Source organism: Balaenoptera borealis (genome assembly GCF_965194805.1).
Source record: "Balaenoptera borealis genome assembly, chromosome: 1".
Classification (NCBI taxonomy): Eukaryota; Metazoa; Chordata; class Mammalia; order Artiodactyla; family Balaenopteridae; genus Balaenoptera; species Balaenoptera borealis.
The window spans coordinates 148,017,358-148,034,683 of record NC_138860.1 but is presented as its reverse complement, the minus strand read 5'-3'; the positions used below and the strand labels follow the sequence as shown (position 1 = coordinate 148,034,683).

The window sequence follows — 17,326 nt, the reverse complement described above, 5'->3', positions numbered from 1 at the left end:
TGCCAGGCACTGGGTGTGGATCAAGGGGCTCTTTAAAGGACTTGCTCAGGGTTGAAGAGTAAAGCCAACATCTGAATCTGAAGCAGCAATTCCTAGAATTTGCATTCAGTTCATTGAGACACTGCCTCAAGCCAATTTATAAGGAGTTTATAAGGAGCCAATTCGTTCTGAAAACAACATTTTTCAAAGTTTTCCATGTAGTGTCAGCTGTTTGAAACAGCAAACTTGGGAAGTAACTGCTGTATTTGCTAGGACTTAATAACAGACTGAATAATTAGACTCATGTCATTTATGTCCCTAAGACTTAAAATTTGGGGGGATTGAGGATGGTAATAAATACCATGGTTTGTTTTAGCATATGTGGAATTGTGAACCAGAAGAAAATATGTTACAGGAAACATGGTTAAGAAGAAGAAGAAATTCAGAAGAACAGGAACAAGGATTAGGGAATAACGGAGATCAAAGAAGGAACTATTGTGGCCAATGCCCCTGGATGGATGGCACTATTTGGTCCGGCTGCCAAATGAAGGTTCGGATCATGAAAATAACTTAGGAGGGAAGAGACAAAGCCAGGGGTGGCTCAAAATGACTGTCGGTCTAGACTAGAGACTCTAGACTCAGGTTGGTCTTAACGCAGAGAGATCGAACACAAACTCTCGAGAGAAGACTCTGAGAAGGAAGTGCTCTAGAGAGAAAATCCTGATGCAGACCAAAGCAGATCTGAATTCCTAGCCTACCCTGACATCTGGGATCTGAGGAGGAGAGGACAGAATGCCTTCTAGCCTGGCATTATCAGGAAGTCTGTGCACAGAACGTGCATTTTATGTGGATAATTACCAGACTCTAATCCTAGGCTTTCTTTCTTATTATGTGCACTTTAAAACATTTGGTAAAAACAGAACGTGTAAATAACATTTAGAAAACAAGACTGACCTTATCCTGATAAAGCAAGGCACTGTCTAGGGTTTTCTCCAGGATGGTAGCCACAGCGACACGTACTTCTCTCACATTGCACTCCAACAAGAAAATCCTAACATAAAGAGAAACGTGGTGTGAAAAAGCAAGATAGATTTCTATAACCCAACCTTCCCAACATGGTCCCACCTACTGTCCAAGAAAAAAATTACTCCAAGATGTCAGTTCAAGTCTCCTGAGAGCGTCAGCACACACAGGCCCTTGTGAGGGAGGAAGGAGGAGAAAAAGGAAAACAAGACCCTTGAACACGGAAAGTGGATTTTTTCCTGTTTCTTCTTCCTTTCTTCCCCTAAGATGAGTATCTGTATAAATGTAAATTCAGACTTCAAGAGATATACAAGCAAAGAACCTAAAATTTTATAAGTTCTGTTCACCCAGGAGTAGTTCTCCCTGGCACCCCTTCAATGTCTCAGAATAAGACACAAATTAAAAGTTCTGAGTCAACACAGCACCTCCTAATCCCCCTGTGCACCTGGTATTTCCATCCTTTCACTTTCCTCTCCTCTTCCCTCTCAACGTTTACTTATTACTCAGTCCTCCCAAAAGCATGTGAGGCTGAAAAGGTCCTGCTTCCTTCCTTCTTCTTCTATGATGATGATGATGATGACAGCAGTTTTAAGGTTTATCAGACATGTCCATCATATTTGGCACACCCAGTGTTACACTGGGATGCTACACTGCCCGCTGCAAAGGCACGACCTAATCCAATCCTCCACACCACCAAGGCGGTAGAGACAGCAGCCTCAGATGTGGCGGAGGGCACGGTCAGGCAGAAACACCCGCTCCCCGGCGCCGGGTGGTGGTGGTAACTACCTGAGAGCAACTAGGTAACTGCACGCTTCCCCACAGTCAGCTTTTCTTTCTCTGCTTCACACACGCACTCTGACATGACAACCCATATTCTAATCAGCGCAGTGAAAACTTACCTATCGTTTCTAATATCTCTTAACAGAAAAGTCTCATTGTTCCATGAGCAAGATTTAATATAACATAATTTTGATGACCCAAGGCAAAACTGTCCTGATGCATTCTTTCAGGTCACAACAGTGAAAGCTGCTCTGGTCCCTGTCTGAGGGCAGCATTTGCTGACAGCCCTGCCCTCCTTCTCCCCACAGGAAGATGACAGCAGAGCTTTCTGAAGCCACTTCACTTCTGCTCATTGCACGTAACTGTCAATGCTAAGCATTAGCTACCTAATGTGAATCTGACACAAAGGCTCTGTTTAACATCCACTAAGATTCTAAGTGGCAACTCCAGGCAAGTTTAAAAGATAACAAGTACTCTTGTAATATCTAGCTCTAGATGTCTGATCAGATTCAGGTACAATTCTTTTGGAAAGAATATCTATAGGGGGTGTTCCACATTTCCTATCACAGACATTAGGAAGCATCGTGAGAATGCAAACAAACCCAGAATATGGGCAGTTCTATAGGACAAATGACCTGTCTCACCCCAGTTAAATGGCATGACAAAAAAGGTGGTGGGGAAATGGAACAATTACAGATTAAAAGAACATTAAGAAACATACAAGCCAAATGGAGACCAAATGGAGCTCATTTGGAGCCTGATTTGTACAAGTTCAATGGTAAAATAATACTTTTGAGACATCTGGGGAACTCTGAACATAGACTGGGTATAGGATGACAGGAAGGAATTACTATCACTTTTGTTCAGAGTGATGATGGTAAAGCACTTATTTATTTATTTATTTTTTAAACTTAACCTGTTAGAGATACATGCTGAAAAATTTATAGTGAAATTATGATGTCTGAAATTTACTTTAAAATATTTCAGAGGATAAAAGAAAAGCATGCATGTGAGCATGTGTGGGAATCGGGATAAGCAAACAAGACTGGCCAAATGCTGACAACTCGAGCTGGGGATGGGTACAGGAGAGGGTTCGTTATTCTGTCGACTTTGGAGTATGTTTAAAAATTTCCACAATATAAAAAAAATTTTAAAGATGTAAAGTATCCTTCATGTTAGTAGTTTTAATTTCTTTAGATCAATTTGCAAGCATTATTTGCTAATTTAATTTTTTACACTTATAATTACATTTAAAAATTGTCCCTCAAAAGGGCTACAGAGGGGCTAATCTGAGAGATGACAGCCTCTTCACATGCACAGTTACTGAGGTATTAGTACAGTGTATGTTTATTTTTTAGTTGTAACAACGACAACTTAAGCTATCTTAAAAGTTCTAAAGAAATAAGTAATTAGAGAAAGGAGAATACTAATTCTTCAAATCACTGAGGAATTGATAATGATGAGTAATTGGGCTTTATAAAGAAAGACAAAATATAATAAACTCTACCAGGAACATTTAGATTAGGTAATTCACTAGGTTCTTTACCATTAGGAATTCTAAGAAACCAAATCATACTACCAGAGGAAGTTACTGAGTTTCTCTGGAGATATTTAAGAGCGAGCCTGCTTGATGGTAAACTAAATATTTTGCCATGTTCCTTTCAAATGGATGATGATTCTATGATGTTCTACTGCTTAACACAGTACTTAGGAGTGCTAATGGGAAGATATTTTGGAATTAAGCTGGAAAATGGGTGAAAGGTTATCTTTAATGCAAACTCTAAAGGGACAGGCAAGAACACTTCAAAGAAATGTTTATGTGTTCTCTCTTTATGAACTGTATGAATGTATTCATGCACAAATACGTGAGCACTTAATGTAGGGAACCAAACGGAGTAGCTTCTGCCCGTCAGGAAGCTGAAGTTTAGTGGAGGAGACAGAGCAAACAATAGGGCAGACCTACTTTAAATTGGGTGGCCCTTGACATCTGATGGATGAGAAGGTGCTTTCTATGCAAAGAGTAGAGGGGAGACTTGCAAACAGAGGGAATAACTGGCGAAAAGGTCTTTAGGCAGGACAAAAAGCTTCGTGTGTTCAAGGAATCAACAATCAGGTGAATGATAAGCCAGGTGGAAAGTGAAACACACAGGCAAAGCCCATACTCAAGTGAGGCCTTTTGTATTACATTATGGCAAAGATTTTGGATTTTATTATAAGTGCGGTGAGAATCCACTGAAGAATTTTTAAGCAGAGAAGTAACATAATCTAGTTTGTTTCAAAAGAACCCTTTTGTTGCTGTATGAGGTACACTGGAGGAGGCAGAGGTGGAGATACCAAGCAGGCCAGTGAATGAATGTCTGAAGCTCAGACCTCAAGATGAAGGGGATACGGGACCAGGAGTTTCAATTAGATCTTAACTTGCCGCTGCACGACGATATCCCTGTGGGAAGGGACCTGCATTTCTGAATTCCTTGTTGTCTGTTTTAAGTTGAGAGATACCAGAGCATATTTGTATGCCGACAGAAGTGACCCGACAGAAAACTCTGGAAGGTAAAGACGCCAACTTCCTTGAGAAGCTTTGCTCATGCAGAGAGATTCATTTTGAGAGCAGAGAGGACACTTCCTCCATTATATCAGGAGGAAAGGAGAAAGTGGGAACAGACTGGCTGGTGTGCAACTTGGGACAGGGCGGGGCCTCCACCTGTGCTGCGGGTGAAGGCTGAGGCAAGGCCATTGGCTAGGAGTGGGTGAGCCAGCTCAGCACGTCCGAGAGGCGTGGGGCACAGCTGCGGCAGAGGGAGGGAAGCGGCCACTGGGGGTAAGGCAGCCTGGCCACTGACAGCTCAAGGTGCTCGCTGGGTCCCCCGCATCGATGCTGAACTCTCCGAGGATAAGAGAATAAGGAGCAAGGTGTAAACATTCACAGTGATCGGACCTTCTTGAAAAATCCACTTACTTTTTTACTATAGATATGTAGGTAAGTATACTATCATGGTATATTTACCACACTATCATACTATCAAAAACTTTTTAAAAAATAATATTTTAGCCAGAATCCAAACATATTAGCAATACTGCGGTATTACTGTATAACCCAGGACTGCTGACCTTTACCCGCCACCAGACTGTGAGTCCGAGGGAAGAAGTTTGTATTTTGTAATCCCCTGGGCAACAGCAGTTGCCTGTGAGCGCCTGGTTACCTGCTTAGAACTGATTCCAACCAGGAAAATAATTTCAAGTTGAAATAAAAAGAGTTACGAGAAGCTTCAGCTCTAAATCACTGGAAGAGACACAAATTTCTTTTAACTGAAAGATACTGACACTTACTTTATCAATTCTCGTCCTTCAGAACTAATAAAATATTCAACCAGCCACTGACAAGCATCAAAACTTTTTGAAAGTAATGCTTCAATAGTGGCAATCCATTCTTCAGTGTCAACCCTTTAAAAAAGAAAAGACAGAGATGTTAGACAGCCCAGCAAATAACACCATGGAGTGTCGCTCATTTCTTTTTATTTAAAAAAAATTTTTTTTGGGAGGGTGGGGTGGAGGATAAGTTATGTACTCAATGACTGCTGGACTAACATGGATAGTCAGTTCAAGCCCCATGTCTGGATATGACTTTTCCCAATTTCTAAAGACATACAGCATTTATGCCTTACACCACAGTTCTTTCTTTTTCTGTTTTGTCCATCTTTCCTGCTGAATTAGAAATACCTTAAACATAGGAACCCATATTTTAATCATCTGGGTGTATTAGGTAGTTGCCTTCAACTACCTAAAACAATGTTTTGAATTTTTAAGTGTCTGAATTGATAAATTCAACTTTAATTTAATTAATGCCTTTTGTCACAACAGACCATCAAAACGTATCACTTCTTACCTGAGTTTTTTCTTTGTCCGTAGATAAGTTTGAAAAAGGAACTGAATGGCAAGCTGTAAGCTCACCTTTGCCATGCAAGGATAGTACGGATGCTTTAATTTAGTCTACAAGAGAGGGAGAAAAAAGACAGACTATTTTTCACAGAAGTTTTATAGATTATTATGCATTGTTATGAACTGAATAATGAGATATATATAAAATAAAGTTAAATACTAGTAAGAAAAATCCAGCCAGTTCATAATAGAAAATGTTGCAGTTAAATTTTAAAAAGATTAAGAAAAGATATCTCCTTCACTTCTTTCATGAAGCTTTCTCAAAATAGAGCCTTTAGACCACAGGATGTTAATTAAGCTACCAACAGACTAAGAAAGTCTTCCCCTTATTGGCAAACTGTGATCATGGTACTCAAGAAAAAGAAGCACTTAGAAGTTGATCTTGAGTCTGGTAACATCTGATTACGAATTGGGAATGATTAATCTCCTCATAGCCCAATATCCGTTTACATCACCTATGGCTACTCTTAAATTTTTTATAAAATATAACAAGAGCACTTAAAAAAGCCAGTAAGTAGAAACCCACATTCATTCACAATCTGCATTATACATTCTGAATATTGCCTGTATTTTAATATCACCCATTAAGTGACACATTTGTGGGAATTTTTTTTGGCATTTAATCTAAATGCTAACAAGTGAGAGTGAGGGTGAGTCACTGAATGCTTTAGTGGATAGATAGATATTTAACTATGATCCTTTCTAATTTGTTTAGTAACAATCCAACTAGTACTTACAGCATTCAATGATGCTAAAGACAAAACAAAACTGAAATAATCACTACTGTACACATCTCTATTCTTCATAAACTTGAGGTTTTCATCTCTCACCATCTATAAAAGAAAATTGGTAATTATTTTTAAGAAACAGGGTAAATTACTCAATATGTAGAAGACATTTTTACTGATATGTTAGGTAAAAATGGGTTCATAAAAACACTTGTCTCAAGCCTTGAAATTTTTAAAAAGGAGGAAAAACTTCCTTTCAAAGATAAGAAGTTGTAAAAAGGTGAATTATGATTCATTAAACCAAGTTCTTCTGAGAAATTCAGGAAGACCACCACGTGAAGGACAAGTGAATTCTAACCTGTTACTCTAAGTGGAAAGAGACAATCAGAGCTTTCCCAAGTACAACCAACTCCATGCTCTCTGTGTATCAGATGCTCAGTTCTCTCTCTCTCTCTCTATCAAAGACTCCATATTTTTCTTAAATTTTTTGATTCTGGCTACTTAGCTTTTGATTACTTAGTGTATAAAGTCTGGACTGGGCAGCTGGACAGTCTGAATTTAAATCCTGGTTCTGTGACACTGACAGATCATTTCCTTTTCTAAGCCTTTTCTCCTTTTCATCTGAAAAATGGGAATAAAACCTGGTACTCCACAAGAGTGTTTTAAGAATTAGGGATTTGTTTAAGCATGTAGCACAGAGTAGGTATTCAATAACTAACGGTCATCACTGTTATATTAGTTTTACCCAAAGGTTATGAACCTCAACTTATTTTTCTCTCCAGATTCAATAAGTTAATTTCAGCAATGTGTTTCTGCACTGCCCACTCCCTCCCCATTGTTTATGTGGGGCATACCACAGTCACACAGCAGGTCAGTGACAGCCCTGGCCAATCTTGAGTCTGTTGCCACCTCTGTGACAAGGTGGGTCAGAAGACGTGGTGCTAGAGGTACAACTACGTCCACAAGAAGGCTGGCAGGAGTAGTTCTGGACCCATGAGATAGATTTTGACATTTATCTGGATTTTATCCCTTAGAACTTTTTATACAGTTCTTACCTGGTATATGCGAACAGGCATCTTCTCCACAAATAGTCCTTTCTTCTCGCCCTTTTTAACCAGCTTGGTTAGAATAGAGAGCCGGTCATTGTTAGGCCTATGGGGCCGAGGAGATGACTGAGGTGAAATTTCTGGTGAAGATGGTGCTGACCTAACAGATGGAATCAGAAAAGTGTTTGTCTAGAATAAAATAGCTATTGTTTTAGTAGTTTGCTACAACTGGATAAACTTCACATAAACAGGGTATTAGACTTAAACTGTATACTTTCCTGATCTAATGTATTAAAATGCAAATTCACAGAAAACAGGACCTTTAAAAAAACTTTTCAGACACTGCTGGTATAGTATTGGGTTGGCCAAAAGGTTTGTTCGTTTTTTCCCGTAAGATGGCTCTAGTAGCACTTAGCTGTCTTTAACGTCATTCGAAACAATTTTGTTAGACTGTATGTGACAGCTGTCATATCAGAGTGCATTAAAAAAAAGACTTATCAAAATTGGTGAATTTTTGTGCAGCCATTTTAATATTGAAGATGGAAGAAAAAAAGCAACATTTTTGGCATATTATGCTTTATTATTTCAAGAAAGGTAAAAAAGCAACTGAAATGCAAAAAAAGACTTGTGCAGTGTATGGAAAAGGTGCTGTGACTGATCAAACATGTCGAAAGTGGTTTGCGAAGTTTCATGCTGGAAATTTCTCGCTGGACGATGCTCCACGGTTGGGTAGACCAGTTGAAGTCGACAGCAATCCAATCGAGACGTTGAGAACAATCAACATTCTACCACGCGGGAGATAGCCGACACACTCAAAATATACAAATCAAGCGCTGAAAATCCTTTGCACCAGCTGGGTTATGTGAATTGCTTTGATGTTTGGGTTCCACATAAGTTGAGCAAAAAAAACCTTCTTAACCGTATTTCCACATGCAATTCTCTACTTAAACGTAATGAAAACGTTCTGTTTTTAAAAAAAATTGTGATGGGCAATGGAAAGTGGATACTGTACAATAATGTGGAATGGAAGAGACCATGGGACAAGCAAAATGAACCACCACCAACCACACCAAAGGTCGGTCTTCAGCCAAAGAAGGTGATGTTGTGTATACGGTGGGATTGGAAGGGAGTTCTCTATTATGAGCTCTTTCCGGAAAACCAAATGATTAATTCCAACAAGTACTGCTCCCAATTAGAGCAACTGAAAGCAGCACTCGACAAAAAGCGTCCAGAATTAGCCAACATAAAACGCATAATCTTCCATCAGGATAACACAAGACTGCATGTTTTTTTGATGACCAGGCAAAAACTGTTACAGCTTGGCTGGGAAGTTTTGATTCATCTGCCGTATTCATCAGACTTTGCACCTTTGGATTTCTATTTATTTCGGTCTTTACAAAATTCTCTTAATGGAAAAAATTTCAATTCCCTGGAAGACTGTAAAAGGCACCTAGAACAGTTCTTTGCTCAAAAAGATAAAAAGTTTTGGGAAGATGGAATTATGAATTTGCCTGAAAAATGGCAGAAGATAGTGGAACAAACGGGTGAATACTTTGTTCAATAAAGTTCTTGGTGAAAATAAAAAATGTGTCTTTTATTTTACTTAAAAACTGAAGGCACTTTTTGGCCAACCCAAAACTATGCTCTGGACATAAAGTCTACTCAATAAATGAGATTTTTTAAAAATCTCAATTCTAGAATGAAATAATTTCTATGCATGTTTCTGAAAACAAAATAACTTCTTGCCAAGGAAATAATGACCAGGTAGCAGCAAGAAAAAAGAAAAGGGGTAGAGGGATTTACTTCTTTTCTTTTTAGAATTTCTCTCTAGCTTAGCTAATTACCCTTAAATCCCAAACAGCATACTCTGAAGATCACGGTATCACCTACTGAAATCACACAGCAAATTACACAGAGGAGAAACTCACAGAGAGAGATCCTCAGCTTCCTGTCGCACAACGCTGACTCGACTTTTCTTTGGTAACACAGGGGAGTTCTGATCAGACACCCTTTGGTAGAAGAGCATATAGGCGTTCCAGTATCTTCGGCGTACATCAGTATATGGGTTCGCTTCATAACGAGACAATAAGAAAAATCTCTTTGTAAATAAAAAAGGTTTTTTTTTTTTTGTCTTGACAATCTAAAACAAAGGACCCACAAATCCAGCAAGTAATTACTTACTAAATTTGTTAAATGGAAAGCGTAAGTGAAGTGTGTGTCTTTTTAGAGCACTGCTTAAAATCATTCTGAAGGTGATGCAGAGGGGCAGGGAGTAAGGAGCTGTATGGTAGCAGAGTAGGGGAAAGAAGGTAAACATTCTGAGGCAAGTGGAAGTTTAATCAAAAGGCAAGTAACATTTAAAAATAAGTTCTGTGGCATAGGATGGGATTATAATTGGCCTCACTTAACCATTTCTGCATAGAAGAGCCAAATCCAGGTAAATTCTGGCAATGACACTATGTTCAGCTAATAAAGGTTACTACCATTAGATGCATGACTACCATGGTCTGGTGTCAAAATCTAACATTGTGGATCTCATACAGGTGGAAAAATTTAAATGCCCCTAGAGTATTTCAAAATCAGGTTTCAAAAATGTCAAGGTCTCTGAAAAATATTTCTTCTTCAAATAGCAAATTCTGATGGGATTCTGTGATGTACTTTTCCTTATATTTTTTCTTCTGGGGGTAGGGTTGTGGAAAGATTCCTTTACCACACTGCATAACAAATAAGGTTTTAAAAACACAGGTGCTAGAAATGTCTTCTCCATTAATCACACCTCTACATAAGTGAAAAGGAAATTGGAAAATTTTAGTGGACTACTACTTCTGAAACTATTTTTAAGGTTGAAATTCTTTCAAGTTGTTCTTTAATATTCATTTCTTCCACTTAACTCAGCCCCCATCCCAGGGCTGTTGTAAGGAATTATTTAAAAAGAATTCTGTAAGCAGCTTGAACCTTTTCACCCTGGCTATCAAGGAGTTCATGGATCTACATGGCTAGAGCAGTCGTATGTAAAAAAAATAAAATCTGTTCTATTTTTATATTAAAAAAACTGCTTCCAATCTGATAGAAAACTATAAATTAAGAAAATAAAACTAACGGAAAATATACATTTGCAAATACTTACTTTGATCATAAACTTTTGGTCTATATTCTCCTCCAAAGCATTCGTACTCTAGGGTCTCATCATTTAGGTCAAATTCTTCTATAACTGTGTCATTAAATTTATACCACTTTCCTTTTCCACATCCCCTAGAGCACAGATTTGATAAAACAAATATTATGAGGTTACAAATCAAACCTCCCTATCCCCAGCATTTATCTCTATGTATTGTCTACAAATACAGCAGGTAATTACCATTTGAAAACACCTAAGGAAAATATAGCAACAGTTACTTCAATTTCTTAAACAACTTTTCTAATTGAAGGGATAAAACAATTGCAACAAGTTTTAAAAATCCAATATGAAATAAGATCAAAGAACAATGTGAAAGCTCCTTTGCACCGTAATGATAAGTGTGGATGACAAAGTAGGGCAGGGAGAGCAGAGGAGAGATACAGGGGGGCAGGGGGAGCAGAGGAAGGATACAGGAGGGCAGGGGGAGCAGAGGAGGGACATAGGAAAGCAGGGGGAGTGGAGGAGAGGTACAGCAGGGCAGGGAACGGAGGAGAGACTACCGGAAGGGCGGAGTGAGGGAGCGGTACGAGAACCCCTTACCGCCTGTCCTTGATGAAGGAATAGTAGTGGCCTGCATGTGCCTGCCCACTATGTACAATGACACCGACAAGTTCGTAGTTTTCTGTGAGGGCAACTTTTTTTCGTGGAGATCCTCCACCTCCCTGATCCATATTTCGCCCATTTTCACCAACTTCCGAAGATGAATCTTGGCGAGCCATTCCTGAAACTGTGTAAGGCTCCATGTTTAGCATCCAGGGAAACTATTTAAAAAGCAAAAAGAGCACATTAATGTTGGTTAGTAACATATAGGGTCACACCCAATTAAGTCTGTACAAAGAAGAGGGATGTGTTTTCCTAATTTAAGCTAGGACCACCCTCCAATTCAAGCACACAATTTCAGAAGGGCTCACAAGTCTAGGAAGGTTTAAGCAGTCTCTTGCTTGAGCATTAAGGAAAGGATTTCATTTCATAGCTGTCACTAGGATGCCTTCTAGAAATGAGGGTTACTGTCTAGAGATCTGCCGGTATCACTAGCAGCAGCTGCTTAAGACGAGGGGCTGTGTACTTCTCAGAATGCTGAGACCACAGCCTTTCACATTTTAGATGAAATTTGAAAATATAAAAAGGAAACAATAAAGGGAGTACAGTAATAATGGTTATTAAAAAACCAAGAAAAAAAAATAAGTTACCCTTATCTGTTCATCATATTTAATGGAGCGTCCACTCTCCCAGTCAAATCCAAATCTCATCAGGTGGATGACCAAGACACTAGGTAACGACTTAATACAGGTCCTTTTCACTGTTGTTCTCTAAAGAGAAGCAAAACCCAATTATCTCCATGGAGACAATAAAATAACAAAGTAATTAATATGAAGGTCACAGATTTCTACAGGGCTCTCCCATCCCTGTGAACACAAGTCATGACACAATCTAATGGCAGTAACAGTAGGAGCTTAATACTGATCTTACATAAAACATAAAGACAGCGTCCATGAATAACAAATTAATCTTGTTTTTTGAAAAGGGCAAATGTAATACCTTTTCTTTACACTTCTCACAGTAATATGCATTACTTCCCTCTAGAACTTCTCCTCTAACAAACTGGTCCAAAGAAATTTCCAAACTCTGACAGGAAGTAACTCCTAGATTGAGAGCCATGAAAGCTTCCTCGCGCTCATATCTGCTTAGGAAATAACAGAAAAACCATATCAGCAATGGAATTTAAAAATCTTGAAATTACCACAATACTTGAGATTGAACACAGAACTATTGATACATTCCTAATCACTATAATTAACACACACTTTCTCATCCTTCTAAAAGTATACTAAACAAAAATGCCAATTTTTGACCACTCAGAATTGCTTAAAATTATGAATTTCAACAAATAAATTTTAGAAATGGAAATTAATTCCCTGGAAATTTCCCCAAAGAAATTTAATTCAATAAACATTTATAGATCCATTAGGAGATATATCTGCAAACCTCTCAATGAAATAAAAATTTACAACATTCTAGAAAAATCATTTAGAAATGATGGTAATTATTTTTTGATGTCAGTGTTATCTTCACTAACCTGTGAGGACAGTCTTTACAGATCTTCTGATCAGAATAGATGCCCTGAAAAGTATTCTTAAAAATTTGGTCTCTCCCCATTTTCTGTTGAAATAAAAAGTTAAAATTTTAGTTGATGCCTCTAGAACTTTTAGGTTGTTTATACAGAATTTTACTTAGACCTGAGCTAAAGCATAGATTTTAATTTAACCAACAAAATAAAACGAGTCAGCTTGGTAGTTTAAGCTGGGAACTAATGAAAGAATTATAACCCCTGAGACCCGCTGCCAGAGTAATGCAAACGATCAGAGAAGGAAGAGGATCGCCATCAGCCACGCTGATGACAGGACGGCATTCTCCATGATGATCCTGAATCCTTCTCCCCGTGCCACAATTACCAAGCTCGGAGTAACTCTCCACGATCTTTTCTTTTTTCTTGTGGATAGAATGCTACAAATTTATAAGTTATTTTAATTTAATTTATTTTTTTGGCTGTGCTGCGCAGGTTTCGGGATCTTAGTTCCCCAACCAGGGATTGAACCCATGCCCCCTGCAGTGGAAGCCCGGAGTCCTAACCACTGGACTGCCAGGGAAGTCCCTAAAGGTTATTTATTTACTTATTTATTTATATGATGAAAGCTTTTATTATTTATTTTTTAATTTATTTTTTGGCTGTGTTGGGTCTTCGTTTCTGTGCGAGGGCTTTCTCAAGTTGTGGCAAGCGGGGGCCACTCTTCATCGCGGTGCGCGGGCCTCTCACTATCACGGCCTCTCTTGTTGCAGAGCACAGGCTCTAGACGCGCAGGCTCAGTTGTTGTGGCGCACGGGCCTAGCCGCTCCGTGGCATGTGGGATCCTCCCAGACCAGGGCTCGAACCCGTGTCCCCTGCTTTGACAGGCAGATTCTCAACCACTGTGCCACCAGGGAAGCCCCCTAAAGGTTATTATTATTATTTTTTCCCCAGTTGCACCAGGTCTTAGTTGTGGCAGGTGGGCTCCTTAGTTGTGGTTCACTGGCTCCTTAGTTGTGGCTTGCCGGCTCCTTAGTTGTGGCATGCGAACTCTTAGTTGCAGCATGCATGTGGGATCTACTTCCCCGACCAGGGATTGAACCCATGCCCCCTGCAGCGGAAGTATGGAGTCCTAACCACTGGACTACGAGGGAAGTCCCTATGAGTTATTTTTTAAAAAAGAAATGGATAACTTGTGCCTACTGAGAGGAGAGGCAAATGCTGGCAGTGATGGGAGTGTCTGTTATCTTAGAAGGCAATACCACTTCGGAAGTTTGTGACACATTTTCCTGGGTAGAAGTAGAAAGCTTTGGGTCACATAACCACAAACAACTTTTGAATCTGGTCCTTTTGTACCCTTTGACAAAGCAAAACAGCTCTGCACGGGGCCATCAGTTCACCGGTGACAGCAGCACTCCTCTGAGGCCAGGTTACTTCAATGCAGACACAGAGCGTGTAGCTACAAATTGTTATCATTATGGGGTATAGGTTAAGAGTTACATACTTTATCAAGTGTCAGATGAATTAAGAAGAAAATAAATCTATAATCTATAGTGTTCTGTGTATGTTTTGATATTCAAACCCAGAAGAAATGAATTACTGTTGTGGTATTAAAGATGATCACTTTCTGATTTGTCAGTTTCATAGTAATCCCAAATCCTAAACCACTGCTCTCATGTTACAGAGTTTGAGGGAGTTAGAGGGAAAATGAAACGTTTTCTACCTTGAGATATTCATCCATCTGATCGATGAGACTGGTGAAGAATTCGTATGCATCCTGTTGTTCTCTCACATAAAGTTCTTTGTTCCACATCTTGAAAATCTATGTAACAAGAATTAGATATGTTGTTACAGGAAAAGTAGCAGTTTCTGAATATGGTAGAAAAGGAAAATGAAAGAGTCCTTAAATGCTTCTAAAAACCAAGTTTACTATTAGGGTATAAAAGTTTTTACTGACGTGAGATTAGCTTGCATTCAGCCATCTATGTTTTTCCTCGGTCCCTTTATAAAAAGTCTATGAAACCATAGAGGGTGAGATCTAAGGCCAGGGAACAGAGTTTCTCTCTTAGAAACTAACCAACCTATAGGGGAAAATATAAGGTAAAACATAGTAAAGCAATGTTTTAGAAGAATGTTCTTTATTTAGAGGCATTAGTGAAATTGGCATAAATTCAGAGGAATAATTTGAACAAATATTTCAAACAGCTAGGTAAGAATAATGGGAAATAGTCAAAACATTTAAGGTTAGCAAACCCCTAGAAATTATAAATGACTATTCTCAACATTCTAATCACTTGACTCAAGCTCCAATGCCAATAAGAATGGTATAGACATTTCTTTTATAGGTTCTTGGCAATGGGATTAGTCAGAGTCAATAAACAAGACACTAGAGAAAGAATGCAGCCACGCTCCAAATACGTAACACCCTTCAATCCAAAGAGTTACTGGGTAAAATACCTTCCAAAAGTTCTCAGGAACATAGTACTGCAGCTTGCTTTCCATCAAATGCCCAAAGAGAGACTGTACTTGGTAGAATACACTATCGTCTGGATTGTCCGTGTCGTCATCCACTGAAAGTAATGACTAAAAAGAAATGAACTGTATTAAATTAGAAATATTCAACCGCTTTCAGAACATCTTGACTTCTGTATGTGTGAGTACCCACTGCTCCTTCAGAATGGTATGTATGTTTGTATATGGCTATAACTCTGCATATGTTTAGCTTCAACGCTTCCTAGCTGGTGTAATCATGAATAAATCATCTCTTTGAGCTTCTGTTCGATTATGAAAAACTGGAACTAGTAATGCCAGGATCTCTATAAGAAATAAGTGTGACATGATGACACACAGAATATTCTCAAAACTATTTCATAGCTTTGTTATATCACAAGCTACTAATAGATTATTATAGAATGCTAATGATAGAGTCTACATATTTCTAAAATACCAAAAATGTTAGTAGCTTTATGGAATACAATTTGAGAATAATTGAGGAGTTCAAAAATCACATTAAGTCAAATCCATCTGTCAAACAGGCAGCATATTACCTCAGCAGATATACAAAAATATGTGACTATGAACAATGTCGTCTATACAGATTTCAGAAGCTACTACAGAATCTCTAATTATGTCCAGTTTAGTAAATCCCAAAATGCAATATATGAATATGGAACAGTTCTCAGGCAATGTACACATACATCATTTATGACACTAAACAGGAAAGAGGAAGAAAATCACCTCCGGGAGACCAGGTTGCATATACAGCTGCTGGAAGACTGCATTCATGTAACATGTAGCGCCACCATTCCTCAGTCCCACAAACCCTGAGCTGGACCTGCTATCCACTGGAGGAAGGTACTAGGAAAGAGAGGAGCAGAAATAGAGAATTAGTATCTCTGCCACTAGCACATTTCCTTACAGCTTTATGAGATGTCTGAGAGGAAAAGAGAGATACAGATTTATCCATTCGGTGTGTTACGAGTTATGGTAGCAAACCTATGTTCATGAAGTACCTCTGCAGATGCAATACAATTCTAAAACTACTATCTCAATGTTTCCTTTTAGTTCCTAAAGTACCTCACATATATACGAAGCATGTATCTATACATCCACTATGTAGTCTTGCATTTAGTCACTTGATTATCATTTGACAAACATTTAAGAGCACAATGTGCCAGGCATTGTGCCAGGGATATGAGAGAGAGCAGAAATGTATCTAGTGCTTATCTCAAGGAGCTTACATTATAGTAGGGTATACATTAATTAAGTAAAAATACTGATATATATTTACAAACTGAGGTAGTAACCCGAATAGTAGGAAGGGTTCTGTGAAGCATTTACTGCAAGAATCCTAACCTGTCTGGATAGTCAAAGAAGGCTCATATTCCTTCCCTTCCTTTTTTGAGAAGGTAACATTCTTCTATTGAACTTCCTCTGATAAGCATGCCATTAAATAAGTATGTAAACACCCTAGCATTTCACTTAAGGATGATCTGTAACAATGTAGATTCTAGCACAGTATTTTTCTAGGTAGAAATCATCTAGAAAAGGCATCTTGGATACAAGTTCAACACGGCACTTCAATGGATATTGTAATGACACACTCTGAAATGCTATTACAGCAGAATCTTGGTTCTAATCCTATGACCAGAATCATGTTATCTGCATATATCAAGTACGTGTAACCATGTAATAACTAACCAATTGACAAAACCCTGGAGGTCTTCTGGACTGAAAGGAATTGCTAAATATCACATACTTTTCCTTAACATTCAACATGCACTTAGAGCAGGGTGATTTCTAAGATGTAATTAACAGTGTAATTTATTTGTAGTCCAAAGCACAGACTAAAAAAAAAAAGTTATAAAATAAGAAAAACTGGTTCATAACAGTGCTAAAAATGTAAGTATTTATATGACAAATATTTTCACTATGCTGATATAATCCCTGACTTATTAAAGTAAGATTGTCATTTTAATCTGATTATTAAATAAATGCATGTAAAACTTAAAGCACAGCATAAAGTAAGCATTATAAACTAAACAGTTCATACCAAAATAGTTCCCAATTTACGTACTCACATTCCACTTTG

The 17,326-nt window shown here is 38.4% G+C and overlaps 1 protein-coding gene across 3 annotated transcripts in view; it reads right to left on the bottom strand.

The window, feature by feature from the left end:
* Window positions 1–17,326, bottom strand: part of USP24 (ubiquitin specific peptidase 24) — a gene marked incomplete at its 5' end in the record, with an annotated part of 147,880 nt that overhangs the window by 20,127 nt on the left and 110,427 nt on the right. For all 3 annotated transcript variants that reach the window (XM_082356212.1, XM_082356214.1, XM_082356213.1), the window contains 14 exons: window positions 934–1,030; window positions 5,110–5,223; window positions 5,666–5,769; window positions 6,456–6,551; window positions 7,502–7,652; window positions 9,421–9,562; window positions 10,620–10,744; window positions 11,211–11,431; window positions 11,861–11,980; window positions 12,210–12,351; window positions 12,748–12,830; window positions 14,459–14,557; window positions 15,193–15,318; window positions 15,973–16,092. In XM_082356212.1, the coding sequence (XP_082212338.1) occupies window positions 934–1,030; window positions 5,110–5,223; window positions 5,666–5,769; window positions 6,456–6,551; window positions 7,502–7,652; window positions 9,421–9,562; window positions 10,620–10,744; window positions 11,211–11,431; window positions 11,861–11,980; window positions 12,210–12,351; window positions 12,748–12,830; window positions 14,459–14,557; window positions 15,193–15,318; window positions 15,973–16,092 (1,740 nt within the window). The remainder of the gene's footprint in view (window positions 1–933; window positions 1,031–5,109; window positions 5,224–5,665; window positions 5,770–6,455; window positions 6,552–7,501; window positions 7,653–9,420; window positions 9,563–10,619; window positions 10,745–11,210; window positions 11,432–11,860; window positions 11,981–12,209; window positions 12,352–12,747; window positions 12,831–14,458; window positions 14,558–15,192; window positions 15,319–15,972; window positions 16,093–17,326) is intronic.